Source organism: Musa acuminata, chromosome BXJ3-7 (assembly GCF_036884655.1).
Source record: "Musa acuminata AAA Group cultivar baxijiao chromosome BXJ3-7, Cavendish_Baxijiao_AAA, whole genome shotgun sequence".
Taxonomy (NCBI): Eukaryota; Viridiplantae; Streptophyta; class Magnoliopsida; order Zingiberales; family Musaceae; genus Musa; species Musa acuminata.
The window spans coordinates 9,727,319-9,742,197 of record NC_088355.1 but is presented as its reverse complement, the minus strand read 5'-3'; the positions used below and the strand labels follow the sequence as shown (position 1 = coordinate 9,742,197).

The window sequence follows — 14,879 nt, the reverse complement described above, 5'->3', positions numbered from 1 at the left end:
AAATTTTGATAGTTAGCTAATGAAAGACGTCATCATTTGTCATGTAAAATTTTGCTCGGATTTATTACAAAGTGGTGAAGGTCTTTGCAATTGAATTTCACTTTTTATTATTTTTAATAATATTTTGTCCATAGTATTTAGTTGCTTTTTAGATCAAATCAATGGTCATGTATTTTTAGTTGTAATGTGATCTCGAGTCTTTTTAGTTCTGATAGGGTTAAGAGATTCTTTTAAGACATTGAGAGCTACGTTTAGATAATTCTAATCATATTTTTTAAACAGGATTTTTAGGAAAATCTTTTAGAGTGTTTGGAGAATAAAATTCTCTTGTCGTAAGTAAACATAGTCTCTTGTACTACCACGACAAGAAAGATGACTTCGACAAGGCCTTAAACAGCATCCTAATGAAGTCTCTCAGTTATCACATGGAAGTAGGCTCTACTTTCTATGGTACTCCACGCGAAATGTTACCCCTGTAGGGACCCCACCACCTGAAGTCTACACAGCCCCAGAAGTCCAACCTCCCGAATCACATGTAACACAAATCACGCATCTCAAATTACAATCTCTGATTTCTCACACGACTTCCGAAGTTGGTAACATTCCATCCCCTCTTTCTCTCCCCGCCCTGTGTAGTAGTGTTCTTCCATCTCATCTCATTTCATTTCATGATGACCCGTCACGGGATCCGATGCCGCCCCAATAGTAGCCAGCAAATCATCTGAGTTGAAGTCTCCTTCAGGTGCGATAGATGATGGAGATTAAAGCAGACAGTAAAACGCAACTGCTGTCTAGACCGAGGGAAGGAAGGAGACTCTGTACACGTAACGCAGCACCCTGCTACCCAAGCGATAGACTGCCAGTATTGTCTCCTCCGCCAAGCCTTTTTCTGGCTCGGTTCGTCCGCCAACCAAGGCTGGCCGTGCGCACGAGATCAAATGACGGAAAAGGAGAGGGGAGAGCAGATGAGCATTTATTAGGAGTACAACACGGGTGACCAAACAGACTATTCTCCTTCCTCCTCTTCTGTCTGTGACTCGGACAGGAGGTGGAGAAGTGGCCAGCGAACAGAGACGAAATGGCGGTTGTTTAACGTACAATTTTGTACATAGCTTCTAGAAGAAACCACAAACTCCCTAAAGGAAAACCAGATCAAATAGAGAATTGAAGAAAAAGTCATTTTCTTCTCGGTTTTTGGCCATTTCGCTTCATCGGAGGATTCGAACCCACTCGAAGCGGCCGTCCAACGGAACGTCGCCGATGACGTCGTAGTTGTACCTGCGGCGAAGCGGAACCCAAAAAAGTGAAGGTTTCAGCTTCAAGAAAACGAACAGAGAGAGAGAGAGGAAATACGAGCATACTCGACGGCGAAGCGCTGCGCCTGCTCCCTCTCCGCCGCCGCGAAGAACTCCTCGATCTCCACCTCTGTCTTCGTTCTTGAAGTCGATGTTGCTGTGGTTGATTTCCGATCGCTCGCTTCGCGTCGTGGATCTCTCGAGGGGGTCGTCTCTCTACCGAAGAGAAAGCAGGGAATCCTAAACTAAAGAACATTGGAAGAAGAAAAGGCGGGAAGTTTGATAATTGTAAGCGCACAAACCTCGCTCTTCTGGATCCAAAATTGCACGTCAAGCGCTCTAGACCCTCGCCCTCCTGAACCGAAGGAAGGAAGAAGAAGCAAGAACTGACGTGAATTCGAGGCGAACGAGTTCGAATCTCAACAGGGATTTCGGATTCCGACGACTCACCTGCTCATCCACCACCACGTCGCCGGAAACGTTGCTCGAGCACCGGGAGACACCCTCCACAGCAGGGCCGGTGCTGTAGGCAGCCGAATTCGCTGCCAGCAGCCTTGGTCTCCGGAATGTCATGAAGAGGCGGCGGCTCCGAAGCTGGAGGTAGGACGACGTCTGCACAACCTCCGTCGTCCGCTGCGGCGCCGTCTTCCTCCGCTTCGAACTTCTGGCGGAGGCCGCGTCAGCGGCGACGGCCACGGCGGGGACCCTTGCCCTCCTCCTCACCCCCACCACCTGGGTCACCTCCATCACCGAGAGTTTCTCGACCCCTCTGCTGCACTTCCTCGTGTACTTCCCCATGCCTCGCCCTCTTTATCCTTTCTCACCGAGAAGCGCAGGCTAAAACCGGAGAAAAAACTGTGGATCTGATCCAAGCTAACGGCCTCAGCGTCGCAGTTACTTTTGCGTTTATCCCGTTTACACGATTTCGACACAAGCCGAAGGCGACGTGCCGTCGGACCAGACTCCCGCTTTGGTCCACCCGCAGAACCGGTGGCGGAATCTAGATTCCGGTGAAATCACATGGATCGGGGAGAGAAACGGGATGCTGCCGGTCGTGCGAGGGGTTCGTTATGTCCGGAACCCTTGTTTGGCGACAAACTGCTTTGGCAATAACTGTGGTCAGGCTTCAATTACCATAAATCTCCTATCCTCGTTATTGAATCACAGTGATGCCACTCACCGCCCCAGATTCTCCTTTACGTCCGGTGAACCGTTGATGCGGATTATCGCAAGTTCGTCCGTCTGATTCACATCAAATGGTCAGAAGAAGATGATGAGATTTTTAAAAATCAGTTTGAATTTTTAAAAGATTAACAAATATAGATATCTAATACTTACTTTTTCTTGGCTATTATTTGGGTTTATTTAAATTTCAGCCGGAAATAACAGCTTATAATTAAGGATAAATATTTATGACTCACTGGTCGTTCGACGTCCGTTATATTGTCACCGTGAACTCTGCTTAAGCTTATTACCATCGTCGTCGTCCATCCAGATCATCGTACGGCCCACGTGGAAACTCTTTCTTTTAGATTAATGCGTACTGATCAAAAGGAATCCAAGGTCCCAATGGGACTCGTGGTGGCTATGCGTTCACCCACAGTCGCCGCCCGAGGGTAAGCTGATGCCGAATCGGAGACAGCGTGGGGCCATAGATGGGTTCCAACGCCAGGGGAGGTAGGCGCGGAGGATAAGATGTAAGTGGGTAGCAAAAGCATTGCTGCTGTGAAGGTACGGAATAGGGCGGCTATCTGTGCGCGTTCAGGGAAGGGGATGAGTGACTGGAGGTGTGCCGGCTCGAGGTTGGGATCGTCTCGGACCGTACGATTGGGAGAGCAGCGGCGTTGGATGATTTGGGTAAACAGCCAAGAAGAGAGTGAGCGTGGAAGATTCCAAGCAGGGCTGGGCTAACGAAGGGAAAACGCTGCGCCTTTTTTCCGTTCATCTTCCTTTTGTCATCGTAGTGGCGCTGACACAGTGGAGAGAGTACGGCGGAAAGGGGGCAAAGCTACCTGTGTTAGTCAGGAAGAGAATAGTTCCCATGGTAGAGTGCATTTAAGGTGTCGGCGTCTTAACCACGGTAGAAGTGAGGTTAACGAGAGCGCTCTTGTCTTGTAGCGTGTCAAGTACGAGAGAGAGAGAGACAAAGGTTGCTAATCTAAATTGTACAGCATGTAATAGAGTCACAAGCTACAGCATGGGGATCAACATGCGTCCGTTAAATCATCAGAGGACAATGGCTTTATATGTGAATTCCACATAATGCGTTTTGTCATGGACCAACTCAAATCAAGGAGACGCACTCGATGCCACGAGGAACAAGCCAAGGAATCCCTCATCCGAGAGGCGCAAAATCTCTCTTCGAATGGCTATCTTTTCTCCGGCGTCAACAACTCGGCCATTAATGAAAGGACAGCAGCGCGGAATCCAAAGAGTCGGCTCCAATGATTTATGGCTGTGGAGTGAGATGGGGGAGGAGATTGGACACGCCTGCTGGACTTCTTGAATAGAGAAGAGGGGGAATAGCGTCGGGTTGGTGAGAGAGAGAGAGACGAGGGAGGTAGCACATGGGGACAGGCAGGAAAAGCCTATGTTCAGAAATAGGACACTGTGGGGGTATAGAGCATGTATTAGCTGCATTGGTGTAGGCTGACAAAAAGTGACTCGTAGGCTTATCCCAAGTAAAAGAAGTTACTTTCCCACCGTGTTCGTCCCTACTCCGCCCCATGGAGCAGCACATCGGACAGGGATAACAGTGATGTGCAGGAATAAGGACGCCTGTTCGGAAATATATATATATATATATATATATATATATATATACTTTTTATTTTTTTAGATAGTATTATTTTAAAAAAATTGTCAAAACCATCCTCTCTTATTTTAAAAGTTTCAAAAATACTCCTTCAAAAAGTTTTCTTTTGCCCAAATCTATTTACAGTGTTTTATGAATTGATTTTTACCCATAAAACACTATATAGTATTTTTTTATAAATATTATATTTTTTTTTTGTTTTAAAAAGACTGTATAATATTTTTGATATCATAGTCTTTTGAAACGAAAAAACTATATAATGTTTTTGAAATATTATATAGTATTTTGTGGATAAAAATTAATACACAGAATACTGTAAATAGTTGACAACAAAAAAAATGCTGTGAATAATTTTTGGAGGATATTTTTAAACTTTTTGAAACAGTGGATGATGATTTGAGAATTTTTAAAAATGATACCATGCAGGAAAAATATAAAAATAAGATATCTTTTTGGACAATCGCCTAATATTTTATTCTTCCTTCACGGAACCTCTTATATTTCTTTCATGAACACCAAGCTAATAGAAAATTATTGATTGTCCATCTATCTCTTTAGTTATATTTTTAGATTAATGATCAGTAATAGTGATCATGAATTAGAATAAAGATAATTATTATTTTTATTTGTTGGTAAGTTTGGCATGTATAATGATTCATCGAATCAATTTGCAACTTCTCATCAAGGTTCGTAATACTGTACCGTACCGATATTTCGACCTAGGCTCGGTATGGTACGGTACGGTATACCGAGCGGTACACTCAGGTGTGTCGAGTACTGTAACACTGCTACAGTGCACTCGAGCCGATAACAGATGGTCCGTATACCGATAACATATTGGATCGGTACGTACCACTCATATCGGGCGGTACAGTTCGGTACGGCATACCCTGCTTCTCATCACTTGTGGTAAATCATGAAACGTGAGTACTTGATGATAATATTATGTACGAGCTGTAGTATGATGATGTATAATCAATTGAGAGATGTGTACTGATAGTGGTGGTGGTGGTGACGAAGTGGTACTGCTCATCGTCTTTCGGCACGAGGATGAGTTTGTGGGACCTGTCTTTTGGGAAGAAAGATCGAGTGCTGCACTTTCCATGACCTCCAACGCGATGTAAAAGAGGAACGGGAATGAATGGGTCATGGAAAATGTGGGAGATTGAAGGTTGGCGGTGGGGACAAATGAATGAATTAAAAGGTATTTAAAGGTTTACTTGCTAATCAAGTAGGTAACCATTAATTTCATGTCCCAAGAGAGGTAATCGATACTAGCCTTTCCTTCTATTGCGGCTACATCTCTTTCCCAAATGGGTAGGGGAAGTAATTATATCTAATCGATCAAACTAACAAAATTAAGGAAAAAATAGATTATTTTTATTTTTTTTTTATATCAAAGTATAATTTAAGAAAAAAATATATAGATAACTTGTTCTAATTTTTTTTTTATGTTTCTTGAGAAATACTTTTCATGAGATTTTCAAACTGAATCAAATACCATAAGCCGCCTATTCTTTTCTCTCCTAATCGATTTATAGGATAAATCATTTCAATTACAGTATTTTTAACAAGGCTAAAAAAATATTATAACATAATACAAAAATACCATGTTATAGTATTTTTATATTATGTCATAATATTTTTTTAGTATTGCTAAAAGAAATAATGTATTATAGTGACTTTTTTTATTTTTTCTTCTTATTCCACTCGCATTGAAATGAATGCTTACGGAACTAAATCCCACCACTCGCTTCGCATGGATATTAAGGTCGAGATTGTTGACTTCAAGCTCCAACAGGCAATGGATCCCGATGCCGAAGTCGAGCGCGACCTCTCCCCCTTCCTTCGCATCTACAAGAGCGGCCGCGTTGAGCGCCTCCTCGGCACCGAAGTGCTCCCCGCTGGGACGGAATCCGCCACAGGCGTCGCCTCCAAGGACGTCCTGTTCGACCCCGACGCCGGCCTCTGGGTTCGCCTCTACCTACCGGACCTCGCGGGATGCACCCCGGACAAGAGGCTCCCCGTCGTCGTCTACTTCCACGGCGGCAGCTTCACCGTCGAGACGGCCGCCTCCCCGCCGGATCCATCGAAGTTAATATATATACACACAAGCAAGGGATTTGAAGATATGTCATACATATCTCCTTTGATTACCAGATGAAATTTTAATTTACTAGACTGGTCGAGCCCAGATAATGCGATTGGTCTGAGGCCCAATATCGATAGTCCAGGATTGACCGGCCTAGCCGGCTCTAAACGGTCCGACCCGGTTTCCTCCCGACCGCATGCATCGAATCTGATCCAGTCGAACCCAGTCAAACTGGTTTCGGTTCCAACCTGTTGGGCCGGACCGAATGCAGCAGCACAGTCGAAGGGGACCGTAATCTTACAAGAAATGGAAATAATTAATACTATCGGATTTCATTGAACCAAAAAATAATATTTATAATAAGAAGCCCACCTGCTGCCATCGGCGAGCTGGTGACTGTCGGTGGAGAAGGCCACCTACTGCACGAGGTGGGAGGGTGAATGAAAGACTTTGGATGCCACGTCCCAGCAAATCATTTCCCGTGTCACGAGTCCCGACAAGGGACCAACAACTTGTCATTACTCCACACCTTTCTTCCCTCAGGCCGGAACACATGGTTCCCTGCGTCCCACGTCACGTATCCTATGGCTTGCCTTCCAAGGTACGCTCAAACATACCATCTTTTACCCACCTCTCGATTAGAATGTGTCGCATTCTAATCGGGTGAGGAAGGACCTTTGAGATGTTGATTAATGCACGTCCTCCCAAAACAGAATTGGCTCAGCAGATCGATATGATGTATGGGTAGGTGCCATGTGGTTACGACTTCCTCATCCCACATGTTCGTCTACGGTATGGATTTGTTAGGACCTTTTACCGACCGCTCAAGCAATCGGCCCTCTCTTTCCCTCTCTCTTGCCCCTTTCCTGTCCCATTGAGCTCTTCGTCTCCCACTCTTCACTGCCTCATGGATCCCGAATCCGAGCTCGTATTCGACTTCCCACCTTTCCTCCGCCTGTACAAGAGCGGTCACGTGGAGCGCCTCATCGGCACCGACGTCGTCCCTGCCGGAGTCGATACCGCCACCGGCGTCGCCTCCAAGGACGTGGTCATCGACCCGCAGACCGGTCTTTCTGCTCGTCTCTACATCCGCTGCTCCTCCGACGAATCCGGTAAGCGCAAGCTGCCTGTCCTCGTGTACTACCATGGCGGCGCCTTCGTCATCGAGTCCGCCTTCTCCCCCACCTACGACGGCTTCCTCAACAACCTCGTCGCCCGCGTCGACTTCGTCGTTGTGTCGGTGGAGTACCGGCGCGCCCCGGAGCACCCGATCCCCGCGGCGTACGACGACTCCTACGCGGCCTTGAACTGGGTGGCGTCCCACGCGGGGGGCAGCGGGGGCCCGGAGGCGTGGCTGGCCGAGCGCGGGGACTTCGGGCGGGTCTTCCTGGCCGGGGACAGCGCGGGGGCCAACATCGCCCACAACGTGTTGATGCGCACGCGGACGGACGCCTTGCCCAACGCGGTCCCGATCACAGGGCTGGCGCTGATACACGCGTACTTCTGGGGAAAAGAGCCGGTGGGATCGGAGCCGACGGATCCCATGTTCAGGCAGTGGCTGGAGACCACATGGGGATTCGTGTGCGGATGGAGTTTCGGAATCGACGATCCGCGGGTGGATCCTTTCGGAGATCCGGCGATCCTGAAGACGTTGCCATGCCGACGGGTGCTGGTGAGCGTCACCGAGAAGGACTGGTTCAGAGATAGAGGCAAAGCCTACTACGAGAAACTGCAGGAGAGCGGGTGGGAAGGGGAGGCGGAGCTGCTGGAGACGGAGGACGAGGAGCATGTGTATTTCCTCAGTAAGCCCGACTGCGACAAGGCTGCGGTGGAGTTGGACCGTCTGGGAAGCTTCTTAACCCGTGACTAAGTTCATATAATTACTCTGCTCTCGTGGGAACAAATTCGATGTTGAGGAGATATCCACGGAACAAAAATTGGAGTTTTAGTAAACGCAGTGCGAAGTAAGGTCTTTAAGTTTGATGGCATCTTTTATCTTCATTACTGTCTTATATTTCTCCCACTGCAGTTTGGCTTGTGTGTTACATTTGCATAGCAGAAAGCATTTTGAATATAGAACAATTTGCTAGATTTAACTGATTTAGTATTTTTTTATACATATGCCCAAATGCTTAACCGTAGAAGATAGCATGCATAGAGCACATGAATAATATATACTTCATGTTGTATGTATTGTTGTGTAAGTTCATCGACTTGATTGAGAAGTCGATATGCATTCATTGGACAACCATATCGGCGGAGGCATATGGTTTGAGCCTCGTATTGTATCAATCGCAAGGCACTTTTTTCTTGTATTGGCTGTGGCATCATCCATTTTCAAATAATTCCATCGATCTAAATAATTACAATGAATTGAGATGATAGCGAAACATTTGTAATTGGTGGGCCACCTTCAACTTTGTCGTCTTATTAAACCTCGAAAGATGCTTCTTGATTCATGCTCTAATCATTGATTTGCCATCATCATCTTTTTAATAACCTCACGTGTTGATCATTATTAAAATAGGAGCATAAACAAAGCCTACTGAAGAATTTATTAAGAATGTGAATTGATGTTTGGTTCAATTTTAAAAGTAAGATAGGTCCGGAATCAATTCCGATCTACTTAATCGAATCGGTTAATCATACTAATTGGTTTGTCAATTAATTATATATATATATATATATATATATATATATATATATATATATATATATATATATATATATATATATATATATATATATATATATATATATATATATATATATATATATATATATATATATATATATATATATATATATATATATATATATTCAAATGAACCGATTGAATCGAATTGAATCTTGGTCTAGTTGGATCAACATGACAAAACTTTTGAAGTTGGACTCATGTAATATTGAAATTGGACTAACATCGCAATTGTATAAATAATATGATCATGGAACCCAAATACCCAAAGGAAATTTGTAAAATCAGTTCAGTTTAGTTTAAACATGTTCACGGAATTTAAGAAATATATATTCGAATCAAAATTGTTTATAGTTTTTAAAATCAAATTATTGATGAACCGATTTAGACCGAAATAATTTTGGACTGGTTGAGTTTTTAGGTTTGATTTGAATATCCCTAGCACAAATGCAAAATCCTTACTGCACCTTCAATTTTGTTAGCTATAATCCTAACAATGTAACCCATAAGATATCAGGATATATAACCAGGAAAATTATCTATCAACTGTTTCTATTCATCAATCCATTTCCTTCGGACTAGCCATAAATTCAGAGCACATATGTGATGCCCTGCTGTCTGAGGGGTCGAACAACACAGTAGAATGACCCCAAAAACAATAACACAAGCAACAAAATTCAGAGCTACCAGTCAAAGAAGCTCACTCGAGTTCTCCTATATACAGTCCGGTATAAGATATCAGAACACAGCAGTTGCTTTCTTCTCTTTGCAGTGATACAGAATCCATTTTTAGCTTCTTGATGCAACGTCAGGAGTTTTAATTGTGATGCAGATTTGTGCTAAAAGAGATCCCAACGTATAATCTACTCCTTGACATCATTATCTGAATCAAGACTTTGTCTTACTTTTATCAACCGGAAAGTGGCTTTGTATGGATTGCTTTGTTCTGAGTTCATCGGCTCCATCATCTACTTCTCAACGTGTGTTCTTCTCAGTCAAGCATGGCGGTATCCTTTTCAGATCCTCTTTTCTCCATGCGATAAATTGATTCATAGACTGCTCTTGCAAAATAGCTACAGCAGAAGCTTCTGCGTGTCAAAAATCTTACATTTCAATGGATTTGACTTCCGTTGCTTTGATGAAATCTATGTTGTTTGATTTGAATAATCTTAGCTGGCGAACGACAGCAAAGAGATCGAGGTATTTGACGAGTCGCGTCAACCCAACTAGGATTTAGATACACTGTGATTGCAACTGTATCAGTGACAGAAATTAATCTTCCCCTGTTCAGGAAACTCAAATCAGGATTACCCTCCACCTGCAAGTCTCAGCATGGGTTTGACACCCATTGAAGTCATTAGAAGCACTCCTGGCGTCAATATGGTACATTAGAATGATGAACTTGCGATGATGACCACACGGCTCTGCAAAAGCAAGTTGAGATCGCAAAAAGCCAATTCGTAGGAGGATGTTTCGAGGAATAAAAAAGATACAGTGTTGCAGATGAGCCAAGTCATAGCTAACAGTCAAAGCACCTGTAATTCCGAATTCTCCTATGTACAGTTTGTTTACTGCCAGTGCAGATAATATTCTCATCTTTGCTGCGTTCTAAAATTCTTTTTGTTTCTTGATTCAATCAATGTCGAGACTCTTATTCTAATCTGAAATTACAGGAGAGATTCAAACTTACAATAGGAAAATGCACTCATCGACATCAAATATATTCTAATGGATTGTCAACATTAAGCAGCAGTTGTGTACAGATTGCATGACATCATCATCTCCATCATGTACTTGTCATAAACCAAGACATTATCATTTTTCGGATTCAGCACATGTCTAACGTGAATGTATCTATCGAGTTTCTGCATCTCTTTGATGAAATTTATGTTGTTTAATTGAAATAACAATACCAAGGCATTGCCACGAGAGTCGGATGACTGTGATTGGAACAACCTTCGTCCAAACATGTCGGTGTCGAGGACGAACTAATCTTCCTAGGTCAAGAAGCTCGATCGTTTTAACGTTTGAAGACTCGATTTAAGGTCAACCATACCAGCTATCATCCGGTAATTGCTTCCACCGAAAAGTCATACCATTGTTATAGTTCATTACCTTTGGAAGTCAACTAATTCATTCTGGATATGGATATGGTATGTTAGAACGATGAATTGGTGTCGACGTCCACACGGCTATCGAAGAGCATGTCAAACGCTCGAAAAGTCAATTCGTATTGGCTCATAGTTTAGATCGATCGGCACTCCAAAAAGAAGACTGCTCAATCGATTCCCTTTGTCTCCTATATAAATGCTCGTCGTCAGCTTCCCGGATGCAAAAGAGCCAACCATCGACCTGAAAGATCACTGATTCGTCTCGATCCTGTTTCATTCATCACGTTGTACGTCTTCATGGAGAGATCAAAATCGATCGTCAAGCAGGCCTCTACGTGTGGGAAGTTGATCACCATTCTGAGCATAGATGGAGGCGGAATAAGAGGAGTTATCCCTGCCACCATCCTCAGCTTCTTGGAGTCGGAGCTTCAGGTACGAGATGCATCGAGGGCGAGTTGACAAGCTGCAGAAACGATTAATCTATCATCACGGATCACTGAAAACTTGCACTCTATCCGGTGCAGAAACTCGACGGTGACGACGTAAGGATTGCAGATTATTTCGACGTGATCGCTGGAACAAGCACCGGTGGTCTCGTCACAGCGATGTTAGCAGCACCTGACGAGAACAATCGCCCGCTCTTTGCAGCCAAAGACATAAAGTCTTTTTACCTCGAACACAGCCCAAAAATCTTCCCGCAAATTGGGTACTCGGAAGCATCTTAAACAATAATTTTTTATGATCACGGTAATATATCTGATCACCAACTTAATTTTCTTGTGTTTAGAGGATTTCTGGCTCCAGTTAGAACGATGTTCCGATCTCTATGGGGACCCAAGTACAGCGGCACATATTTGCACTCTCTTATCAGGGAAAAGCTACGAGGTGTGCGTTTGCATGAAACCTTAACGAACGTGATAATCCCTACTTTCGATATTAAGCAGCTCCACCCAACCATCTTCTCCAGCTATGAGGTATCGACTCTCGTACTCACCTGCATCATATTTTTCTACTCGATAGTTTAACTATGATCATAGTATATAAGACAGCATTGCAGCTATAAGCCTTACGTATAGAATCCACTGTTGATAGCCAAAAAGGCGACTAACTGAGACACTTACATTCCAAAATCCCATGGGTAACTTGTGCCAAGTTAAACTAAACTTTCTGGGGCCCAAGAACATAAATTACTCTGATGTTTTACTTAATATGGCCCCAAGAGATGTAGTATCCACAATCTTACCTACCAGTCCAAATCTTAACATCTCGAATGTGCATGGCATCCGCTTCATCTGCAAATTCTCTGATAATGGGGGAAAGAAGATGGTGCAGAATTGGCACTTTCGAGAAACGCAATACACGGATCTAATATTGTCCGAAGCTGTTGCAGGTGAAGCGTAAGAGCAGTTTGGATGCCTGCCTCTCCGACATCTGTATCGGCACGACCGCAGCTCCGACGTACTTCCCAGCCCATTACTTCGAAACAAAGGATTCCGAAGGGAGCAGTAGTCGGGAGTTTCACCTCATTGATGGTGGAATAGCCGCCAACAACCCGGTAATTCTCCTGTCAGTTCAATTGACGCTCTTCGACGCTGTAAACGCTAGTTGTTCTGATCTCTCTAAGCTCGACTTCCAGGCGTTGGTTGCTGTGGGAGAGGTGACGAAGGAGGTGCACAAGAAGAACCCAGATCACTTCCCTCGCGAGGCCATGGACTACCGTAAGTTTCTACTGATATCACTAGGCACAGGCTCAGCTAAGGTCGAAGGGAAGTATCGTGCGAAGAGCGCAAGCCGGTGGGGAGTTTTCGGCTGGCTGCTTGGTGGTGGATCGACTCCTTTAGTCGATGTGTTGATGCAGTCATGTGCTGACATCGTTGACATTCATCTCTCGGTGGTGTTTAAAGCTCTTCGATCAGAGTCCAATTATCTTCGCATCGAGGTACCAGCAACAGCTCTTCATTCCCTGACTTGGCTTACAGATGTAGCTCTACTGATGATCATGTTCGTCTTTGATGCAAAGTGTAGGATGACACCTTAACTGGGGCAGTCTCATCTGCTGACATCTCTACAAAGGAGAACCTTGACGATCTTGTGAGTGTAGGTGAGCGGCTACTGAAGAAGCCAGTTTCAAGGGTCAATTTGGAGACGGGCGTTTTCGAACCGGTGGGAAATGGAGAAGGAACAAACGAAGACGCGCTCAGAAGGTGGGGAAGTCATCAGAAAATTTCTACAGATTTTGTTGGTAAGCCATACTACGCAATCTATGGAATTTGATCGGTGCATTCTCGAACTCTTTGTAGGTTTGCGAGACTTCTGTCGGATGAGAGACGACTCCGTAAACTTCGATCTCCAGCCAGTGGTGGAAATCACCATCGAATTCAAGAATACGTAACCCCAAAGGATCGGATACGTGCCATAAAAACTACACGAGCTATTCCAACTTCTTCCTAATTGCTTTGGTAGAAGAACTGCACATTTAGCATCGTGATAATTGAAATCATGATGAATCATAGATTAGCAATTAAATTTGGAAATACATCCGGAATAAATTTGTAGAATGATTACCTCATTTTGTTTTCCCCCTTTTGTAAGCAAAAGTTTGGCAAGTCCCATAGTCCCATATCGGAAAAATCAGACTTGTTATCTTCTATTGGAACTATAAATAAGGTCATATTGGAACTATAAATAAGGGCTCGAGTTTTGAAGTCAGATGCACCACAAGAAAAACCTAAGTGTTTGCTTTGGGTTTAAGTCCACACTCAGTTAAATAGTTTGGGCTTATAGTTTGGGTTTTTTCTTGTTTAGTATTTTTGGGTGTTTTATAGCCTAGGAATATCTTTCTAAGGCATTTGTAATAGGCTAATTGACCGAACCACGTAAATCTGGTGTTTTTATCGCTTTTATCTTTTCGCTTTATTGTCTTTGTTGGGTTGCCAAAATTACCCTTTGGTAAATTTCTTGGGACTAGCTCTAACAAATTGGTATCAAGCCTGGTTTCGGGATCTTTTGGCAACAATGACAATAACAAAGATCGTTGTCGAGAAATTCGATAGAAATGTCAACTTCGATATGTGGCAACTCAAGATGGAGGTCATTCTGGTTCAAGACGGAGTTGATTTGGCACTATAGGGAGCTGAGAACATTCCAGATGGTACGTCAAAGGAAGATCTTGCAGGTATGGATAAGAAGGCCCGATCCAACATTATTCTAAATCTCTCTGACGAGGTTTTACGGGAGGTAGCTGCGGAGGCTACGACTAAGAGAATGTGGGACAAGCTTAAAGTCTTATATATGAAGAGGATAGTAGAGAATCGTCTCTACTTAAAGTAGAGTTTGTATATGCTTCGAATGACTGAAGGTACATCTATACTCTCACATCTTGATAAATTTGATTCATTGGTTATGGATTTGAAGAATATAGATGTAAAAATTGATGATGAGGATAAGACCCTATTACTTTTGTGTTCTCTTCCCCAATCTTTTAAGTATTTTCGTGATATTATGATTTATGGAAAAGAAATAATTTCATATCAGGAAATTAAATCTGCACTAAAATCTAAAGAGCAGATAGACAGGGATATCACTAGGGAAAGTAGAGAGAATTAAGCTGAAAGTCTGGTTGTTAGGGAGAGAATAGATAAAAGAGAATTTGACAGTAATAGATCTAAATATAGATCTAAATCCAGACATAGAAATTTGGAGTGCAGATATTGTCATAAAATGGGGCACATTAAGGCCAATTGCTTTAAATTGAAAAATAAATTAAAGCAAAAGGAAAAAATTGTTGAGAAAACTACTGAATCCGCTAAAGCTAGTGTAGCAACTAATGATAATGTTGGAAATATTTTCTCTACTACTGATGACAGGACAA

General features: G+C 43.3%; 3 protein-coding genes across 3 annotated transcripts; 2 read left to right on the top strand and 1 right to left on the bottom strand.

The window, feature by feature from the left end:
- Nucleotides 1–939: 939 nt before the first annotated feature.
- LOC135643084 (cyclin-dependent kinase inhibitor 1-like) lies at nucleotides 940–2,222 on the bottom strand. The gene is made up of 4 exons (XM_065159641.1): nucleotides 1,746–2,222; nucleotides 1,598–1,650; nucleotides 1,362–1,511; nucleotides 940–1,278 (listed from the first exon to the last, which is right to left on the bottom strand). Exons 1-4 carry the CDS (start codon nucleotides 2,091–2,093, stop codon nucleotides 1,209–1,211), a joined length of 621 nt encoding a protein of 206 aa, XP_065015713.1. The 5' UTR covers nucleotides 2,094–2,222; the 3' UTR covers nucleotides 940–1,208.
- A 3,632-nt stretch (nucleotides 2,223–5,854) lies between these two features.
- LOC135643783 (probable carboxylesterase 13) lies at nucleotides 5,855–8,298 on the top strand. Its single transcript, XM_065161137.1, has 2 exons — nucleotides 5,855–6,268; nucleotides 6,951–8,298. Exons 1-2 carry the CDS (start codon nucleotides 5,870–5,872, stop codon nucleotides 8,070–8,072), a joined length of 1,521 nt encoding a protein of 506 aa, XP_065017209.1. The 5' UTR covers nucleotides 5,855–5,869; the 3' UTR covers nucleotides 8,073–8,298.
- A 3,007-nt stretch (nucleotides 8,299–11,305) lies between these two features.
- On the top strand, nucleotides 11,306–13,471 carry LOC103991854 (patatin-like protein 2). Its single transcript, XM_009411394.3, has 7 exons — nucleotides 11,306–11,440; nucleotides 11,533–11,714; nucleotides 11,796–11,982; nucleotides 12,399–12,563; nucleotides 12,645–12,947; nucleotides 13,034–13,212; nucleotides 13,309–13,471. Exons 1-7 carry the CDS (start codon nucleotides 11,306–11,308, stop codon nucleotides 13,457–13,459), a joined length of 1,302 nt encoding a protein of 433 aa, XP_009409669.2. The 3' UTR covers nucleotides 13,460–13,471.
- The last annotated feature ends 1,408 nt before the right edge of the window (nucleotides 13,472–14,879 follow it).